The following is an 8,596-nucleotide window of genomic DNA, read 5'->3' as shown; positions in this document are numbered from 1 at the left end:
GACCCGACCGTCTCCCACTAAGTTCAGGTCAAGGGTCAGAGTTAGGCTCCATGTCTCGTCCCTGGGGAACCAGAGTTTCTTAGACACCCTATCTATGGGTCATAGACTAGTAAACGTCGATATAGGGATATGGATCGCTATTGTCAATGTCTGAGTGGGCTGAGCATGCAATAAAAGCAACAGCAGTACTAGTCATTGTTATATTAAACACATTTTTATTTATAATATACTTTTTGTACACATGTATTAGTACAGATACTTTCAATCACACAAGCGCGCGAAACGAATGTAAACGGAAACAATGGTGAAAGCTGCCACAAGGGGGCGCCATTTAGCGGTCAGTAATTAACGTACATTTTGTTGAATCACTTTCCATGCATCACAGCGCCATTACACCCATTTAGACATAATACCACTACTTTGATACATTTCCTGATTTCTTAACAATTTCTCATCAATTATGATGCTGCATAAATTCGTTGATTCGAACCTCAATCTCTTGTTTTTGGGATTTAAATTACAAGTAAGTTAACTTTTAAGACCCTTCTACAGTTGATATACCCTAAAAAACATCTAGCCTAGTGACACACTGTTGCTCCAAGTTAAATTTAGTAGACTACTCAACCGCATCAGCAGCCATGTCTAAAGATAGCCGGCTAAAATTAGCACACGTCGAAATCAGTAATGATCAACACAAACTTTATACCAATTAGGTTAACATCAGAATGAGAGTTAATGTCTGGACTAATCTTGAAAAGGTCAAACTCAAAATGAAACAGTTGATGAGCGTCAATGCATTTTATTCATTTTGTTCGCACATTCCATCAGAGACAGACACAGCCCATGAAAAAACCAATGACAAAAATATTAATAAATAAAAAAAAGAATAATCGTTTGATAATTCCCAAATTCTCATCGATTCAAATGCCAACCATAGTGTTCTTTATTACATTTAAAAGATGGCCGTCGCATAGTGTCGGTTGGAAGTACAAATTTAAAAGGCTCACTGAGCTACGTCGCTTGCGGACTTCGGAGAAAGATTGTTCCAGAGAGAAGAGGAAGAGGAAGAGGAGGAGGAGGAGGAGGAGGAGGGGATGAAAGTTGCCGTGATACTCCGTCAGCCCCGCTCCCTCGGCACAAAAACACCGTTCCCCCACAGCCCGACACACTCACAAGGAAGCATGTTTCCATGGAGACAAAGCCTAGCCGACACACCCGTGAGCTGGGAGTGTCTGGGGGGGTGTGTGTGCTTGTAACCCCCCCGCCCCCCCCCATCGTCGACCCAGTAGTGGTCCTCGTCTCACATGGCTTTCACTTTGATCTGCTTCATCTTCATCTGCTTCTTCTCGATCTTCTTCTGCTCGCGCCGCTGCGCGGCCTCCTGTGACACAACGACAGACGGCGGAACGGTTAATTGGTTTAATTACCGGTGAAACGAGAAGCCCTCGTCAAGAGGTCATTGTCTCAGGTTGAATCCCCGGGAATAACACTTTTACTCAACGAGAAACAGACCCGGCTCATTGAGTGGACTGAAAATGTCTAACTCATCACAGCTCCCGTGACCTTGTTTATCACACCGACGCACTTGACAAAGGAATGCTGTATATTTGTAGACTCATTCATGCATCTAAACATAAATGTAGCTATTCATTCAGGCAGCTGTACATTAAGCCAGATACACATTCATGCACCACGCATTCATGCAGCTCCATTTTCAGGCAGCTGCACATTCATGCAGGCAGGTACACATTCAGCCATCTACACATTAAGGTAGCTACACATTCATGCAGCCATACATGAAGCCATCTACACATTCATTCAGCTACTCATTCATGCAGCTATACATTCAGCCAACTACACATTCAGGCAGCCATACATGAAGCCAACTACACATTCATGCAGCCAACTACACATTCATGCAGCCATACATGAAACCATCTACACATTCATTCAGTAACTCATTCATGCAGCCAACTACACATTCAGGCAGCCATACATTAAAGGGGACATATCATACCACCAGGTGTGAGTGTGATTAGCCATTACAAGCCGTTTTCAAAATGTGCAGCATTGTGACATCACAGGTGGGCGTGTCCATCTAGATGTGTGACGGATAGATGGACACGCCAACCTGTGATGTCACAATGCTGCACATCTTCACACCTGCTTGTAATGGCTAATCACACTCACACCTGGTGGTATGATATGTCCCCTTTAAGCCAACTACACATTCATGCAGCCATACATTAAGCCAACTACACATTCAGGCAGCCATACATTAAGCCAACTACACATTCAGGCAGCCATACATGAAGCCATCTACACATTCATTCAGCTACTCATTCATGCAGCCATACATGAAGCCATCTACACATTCATGCAGCTACACATTCATGCAGCCATACATGAAGCCATCTACACATTCATGCAGCTACACATTCATGCAACCATACATGAAGCCATCTACACATTCATGCAGCTACACATTCATGCAACCATACATGAAGCCATCTATACATTCATACAGCTACTCATTCATGCAGCTATACATTCAGTCAACTATACATTCATGCAGCCATACATGAAGCCATCTACACATGAAGCCAGCCACACTTTCATTCAGCTACACATTCATGGAGCCATCTACAAATTCAGTCGTCCACACGTTGTCAGGCTCCTGGTGACAGCGGGGGGGCGGTCACCTCTAGGCGGCGCTGTCTCTCGGGGTCCTCCTCGCTCATGATCCTCTCCTTCTCCGCCCTCTTCTTCTCCTCCCGGCGGGTCTGGGCGGCCTCCTGCCGCTGGGCGTGGGTCTGCTTCAGGAAGTTCTCCTCCACGCGCGCACGGTTCCGGTCAGCCTTCTGCTTGCCCTGGACGCACAGACGCAGACGTCAGGACGGACGGACGGACGGACGGGGGGGATGGATGATACAAAGCAGCCTTAACCTAAACCTATCTAATAATAGGTCAAATAAACATGCACGGATTCTCAAACATTGAGGCTTTAACTAAAAAGCAGAAGGTAGCTACAGTTTTAAGGATATACTCTTGATCAAGTGTCAGAATAAAGGCAGTTTGATTTGTAAGAACAGCATTTCACAACATCCCGCCAACGCTCTCATCAGTGTAGAGCATCACTTGCTTCGCCATACGAAAAGGAGACGATGTCACGTCTCAGGAGGCCATTTCGTTCGTAACCAGCGCAGACGCTGAGATCTCCGTGATGGGCGGAGTAACAAGCAGAGGCCCCGCCTCCTACCACTCACCTCTCGGTTGAGGCGGAGCTTCTTGACCTTGTCGATGCTGTAGATCACCATGTTCATCAGAGGGAGCAGGCTGTCCATGTCTTTGGGGGAGGTGTTGCCCATGCCAGGCACTACACCCATACAAACAAAGAGATACGGTGTTAGATATGCACTAATAACAAAAACCAGGCATGTGTGACAGAAAAAGGGTCAGCGAGAGTTCCCTCACCATTGAATGTAAACTGAAGAGTCTTCTTGGTTTCTGGCAGCTTTAATGGCTGTCCCTCCCTGCAACGCAAGATGAATACCATGAACACCAAAACCATGTATATAATCTATACCATATCATAAAAAATATATACTTTCTACCATAACACGCATGGCATTATCAGGTATATGATTTTTACCATATCATGTAAACCAATATCATTTATATCAATGATGGGCCAGGGACAGTTCACACAACTCTTTAAACACGACCACACAAAAATCAACAGAACCAGTACGTACTCTTGCATAACTTTTGGACCAGAAAATTGGTCCGACAAATGGATGGATTCAATCTTGTCAGCATGGCTGGTAATAAAATGTACCATCTGAAAAACAAATGAAAAAAAAAAGTGTCAAAGTAGATCAGTATCTCCACATACGGATGACACATAAATGTTCTGTCAACGCGTAAACATGGGGGAGTAAAAGCAGAAGATGGCCGACCTTGCTGTCCATCACTCCATCTGTGACCTCGCCCATCTCGGTGAGAATGGCAAGGGATTCTGGGAGGCCATACTTGGCCCCAGATTTGGGCTTGTCACTGCAGAACTCACTCTGCAGAGAGGTAAGGGAGCACAGGGAGTGAGTCATGGATCCAAAATGTTGCTCTAACAGGCAGGATCACAATGCCAACACCGCAGCTCACAGAAAAATGAGGCGTTTTTTTGTGATTGTTGCGGCCAAAAATCCTTGATTACGCGGCACGTTTTCTTAAAAAATGCGATGAAATATGCGGCATATTTATGCAATTTTATGCGATGAAATTGCGGGAACTTGCAAAAAATGCGGGAACTTGCGAAAAATGCAGCTTTTCGATGACGTTGACGTCGACGTGACGCGTAATTACGTCACTTCATAACGTTCCCATGGCAACAGGGGGAAATGGCTGCCCTTGTGTGAAGTAAACGTAACATTTTTCAACTTTCTGCTAAGATATATGTGATTTTTAAAACAAAAATGCGGGGATTATGAAATCACGCAAGCCCCGCATATTTTGCGTGGAAATCTGCAATTTACGCGGTGAAAGTCGGCATATTCGAAAAAATGTGGCCCCCCGCATGAATATGCGGACTTTGGCTGATTATGCGTTGAATTATGTGATCGCATAATCGCGTTTTTCTGGAGGGACTGACATACAGTGCAGAGGGTGCGATGTGAGACCCATGTGAACAAAACGACAAGTCACTGAGGGGAGGCTTACCAAGTCCTGCATGTCCTTCTGCATCTTCGCCATGGCCTTCTTGGTGCCCACGGCGAACACAAACGTGTCCATGTCGTCATCGTTCAGCGTGACTTTAATTTGCTACGGACAGAAACACAGAGCCACGGTAACGTGATGTTACTCGGCATCAACGAGCAGCTTCAGATTTTTTGGGACGTTTCAAGGGGAGTGCACGCATGGACATTAGTATGAGTATTAGCTGTGCTGTGAGTCTCGGGTCGGGGGGGGGGGGGGGGACTGGTCACCTACCACTTGATCACAGGCTGGCCTCATCATCCTGGCCAACACGTTCAGAAGGTCCTGCCTCTTCAGGAACTGGAGCGAGGGAGAGGAGACATCACGTAAGAAGCCAAGCCGAATAATATCTTGTGTGTAACATGACAAACGTACCGCACACGGTAGGGCTGGACGATTAATCGAATTCAAATCGAAATCGCGATGTAATACAACGCGATATGCAAATCGCAAAGGCTGCGATAAAAATAAAAAGATTTGTTACCGTTACTGACTGGAAATTAGTACGATTCATTTATTTTACAATTCAATAGTTAAATAAAGAAGTTTATTATATTAATTAGTCTCAACACATTGGCCTGGTCTAAAGGAAAGAGCAGTTTTGATGTTGACTGCTTCCAATGTTGTGTTGGTCATACTAAAGAATGATTTATTTATTTTTTAGTGAATACACAACATAAGGAATTTGATAAATTATAAAAATCGCACATTAAATCGCAATCACAATATTGGTCAAAATAATCGCAATTAGATTATTTCCCCAAATGTTCAGCCCTAACACACGCCTTCCAACACTCACGCACTCACATAGGTGTGTACACACACACACACACACACACACACACACACACACACACACACACACACACACACACACACACACACACACACACACACACCTTGAGCTGGATGAGCATGCCCTCGCAGCACACACGGCCGGAGCACCACAGGTTGTAGATGTGTTCGTTCTCCTGGTTCAGCTTCCCAGTGCTCACCGCGTCTTTACTGGTCCCATCATCACCTGATCTCAGACACACACGCACACACACAGACACGTCCATCACAGGCAGAAACAGCAATCAACAATCATTGCAACAGCAACAATCATTGCAACATCAACAGGAGGTTGCAATGAGGTGTGGTTTTATTGGTCATGATTTGTAGCAACATTAACAACTACAACATAAACTACTAAGGAGGTACCGACCCACTAGGGGGCCAGAGGTGTGGTGTTATTGGTCATGGTTTGCAGCAACATAAGCAGGCCCAACATAAACAACTAAAAAGGTACCCACCCACTAAGGCGAAGTTGCTCTCCAGCAGCTCCCGGTGAGAGTTGAACCAGGTGTGGGCCAGCCGGCTGTTCTTGTTCTTGCCGATGATGTAGTTCATGATGTAGGCCAGTAGCCCGGTCACCATGAGGATCTCCATGTAGTAGCTCTCCCAGCTGTTCTGCAAGTGGGCGGGAACCTAAATTGTGGGTGTGTGTGTGGGTGGGGGAGGGGGGGACAAAGCACAAGGATACTTTATAACCATGGCAACTGTCAAACTGTCAAAAAGGTGCAGTTGAGGGAGAAGACTCACGTTCAAGGAGAAATAAAACAACTCGAAGCACTAAGGCTTTCAATATGGATCACCCAGGGGAAAGATGATAACGTGTGAGTGCAGCGTATGAAAGGAATAACTTGGGTTACCTTGTGGATTATAAGCGGGTCCTTCATGGAATGGCCCGGTTTGTCCATGTCCCCGATGCCCTCAAACTCCTCCTGATCGTACTTGCTGTACATATCTTGATCCTGAGAGAAAAATATGATGATTATCTGAATGAGCGTCGACAGACATCACCATAAACCTGTAGCCTCGCCATTGGAGAGCAGTCATAACCCGTTTAAAATGGAACAGACCAAATAACCATGATAGAAGATGAACAGATAGGCCTTTCTTAGAAGAGAAAATGTTTTTCCGTTACTTTCAACTGGATTCGGCCAGAGCGAAGACAGCAAGAATGTCAGTTATTTAATCTGACTATCTTGAGTTTACACAAAGCCACGCCCATCTATGTCAATCGGTTGCTCCCCAGCCAAGGTCAGACTGATGTCCATTGCGATGCCCGAGCAACACGCAGACTTACATTGTTGTCCGACTCCTCAAAGCCGTCCTGCTCCTCCTCCAGCTCCACGGTGGCCTCGTCTTCGTCCTCCTCTTCCTCGGGCAGTGATGAAGATGGAGAGGCCCGTGGGGGCGGGGCCGTCTCCGTCTCGGCGGCGCCGTCCTCGTTCATGTCCTCGAACTCGGCAAAGTCGTTGTCGTCAAAGTCGGCGATGTCCTCGCCGTCGTCAAAGTCGTCGTTGTAGCGCCCCCTGGAGTACGGGAGGGCGAGTAGCAGCAGTAGGACAGGCACCAGGAGGAGGTGGAAAGCCCTCATGGTAGCAACTACACCGACACGGGGTGACAGAGACAGTGAACACGGTAAATAAGGGTGTAGGAGGGACAGAGGAGTGCAAATAGAGGAAGTGAGAGAGTAAAGGAATCAGTTCGGCTGCAAAAAAGGCAATGGCTTGAAAAAAAAAAGTGTGTGTTTGTTTGGGGGATGTGAGAATAAATGCATCGAACAAACTAACTCGAATGAGTAAGTCGGTTAAAGGTTGTTTTCCGATTTAACAGTTACATGCGGATACAAATAAGATAACCCAAGCCTTCCGTAAGATGGAATATTGTTGAATTTAACACCATTAAATACCATCAGATAAGAGTTATGATCATGAATAAGGCAGTCCATGGACCGAATGGCAAAAGGCGAACGTCGCTTGCGGCCAAGTTTCCATCAGTTATGGCGATCGGGTTTTCAGAATCAATCAATTTTTCGAATAAATTGAAGTGTCGTTACATTATCCAACACAAGCAGTTCAAAGCGCATATACACGCACACACGCACAGGATCCTCCAGTGAATCCTCCATCCATGCCAACTTGCCAAGTGATGAAATATGCACCCTAGGGAAAGGATTAGGTAAGCTTTCATAGCCGCAGGGGGTAACACCACCTGACCAATGTGGACGAGCGCTCATGGTGTTTTGCATTGCATCCACCCTCAATTCTACATGACCACACGAAAGCTGCTCATCAGGTCCGCCGTCGGGCTGCTAACTCACAGCGGAAGGGGTCTAAACTTGAACAGAATGAAGAGAGAATCCCCGTGGCTCGGTCGCAGCTCCCAGTATGAGGAACATGTATACTAATTAGGGATTAGTGGCTCTTACTACGACTACATGATCTCGTTTCCGGCCAGAGAGTTGTTGATTAACTTTACTCGACGACTTACTACAATAACCTGTGAGACCATGGGTTCACTTCACTGGTTTGGTCGCTATTCGCAAATCGTTTGAATTAACAACTTGTCAAAATGTTTCGTGGGTGAAAACCATTCATTCGTAGGAGCACGGGCTTCGTGAAACTCCTCGCAGTGTAGATCCTACGAAGCCAACCACCAGCTCCCATCCCCCCCCCCAATACTCACTTACTACGACTAGCAAATCTGGCGTTAGCATGCTAACGGCTAGCGACACGGCGTGAATGTTGTGGGAAGCCAGCAGCTTCGTTCACTCCCGTGGCGCTAGCGTTACCACGCGAAGGCTACTGTGAATGGGACGAGCAGCTAAAAATGACCAAATTCAGGATTCACCGGAGGAAGAACGAAAGTACCTGGCAAGGCGTATTTAGGACTGAGGAATGAATCGGCAGACTGCTGTGGCCTGACCGTCAACCCGCTCCGTTCAGCTACTTGACAGCGTTCTTCCCACAAGGCAGTGCGGCGCCCAGGTCTCCTGTGTGTGTGAGGGGTGAGG

At 46.3% G+C, this 8,596-nt stretch overlaps 1 protein-coding gene across 1 annotated transcript; it reads right to left on the bottom strand.

The window, feature by feature from the left end:
• Positions 1-783: 783 nt before the first annotated feature.
• Positions 784-8,565, bottom strand: ccdc47 (coiled-coil domain containing 47). Its single transcript, XM_079746992.1, has 13 exons — positions 8,454-8,565; positions 6,884-7,185; positions 6,447-6,548; positions 6,048-6,222; positions 5,652-5,773; positions 4,987-5,052; positions 4,717-4,818; positions 3,960-4,070; positions 3,756-3,841; positions 3,475-3,533; positions 3,267-3,376; positions 2,703-2,870; positions 784-1,381 (listed from the first exon to the last, which is right to left on the bottom strand). Exons 2-13 carry the CDS (start codon positions 7,175-7,177, stop codon positions 1,301-1,303), a joined length of 1,476 nt encoding a protein of 491 aa, XP_079603118.1. The 5' UTR covers positions 7,178-7,185; positions 8,454-8,565; the 3' UTR covers positions 784-1,300.
• Positions 8,566-8,596: the final 31 nt, after the last annotated feature.

The sequence above is a fragment of the Pollachius pollachius genome, assembly GCF_949987615.1.
Source record: "Pollachius pollachius genome assembly, chromosome: 11".
Taxonomy (NCBI): Eukaryota; Metazoa; Chordata; class Actinopteri; order Gadiformes; family Gadidae; genus Pollachius; species Pollachius pollachius.
Note: the sequence above shows the minus strand (reverse complement) of the source record. Positions and strands in the feature narration are given on the sequence as shown.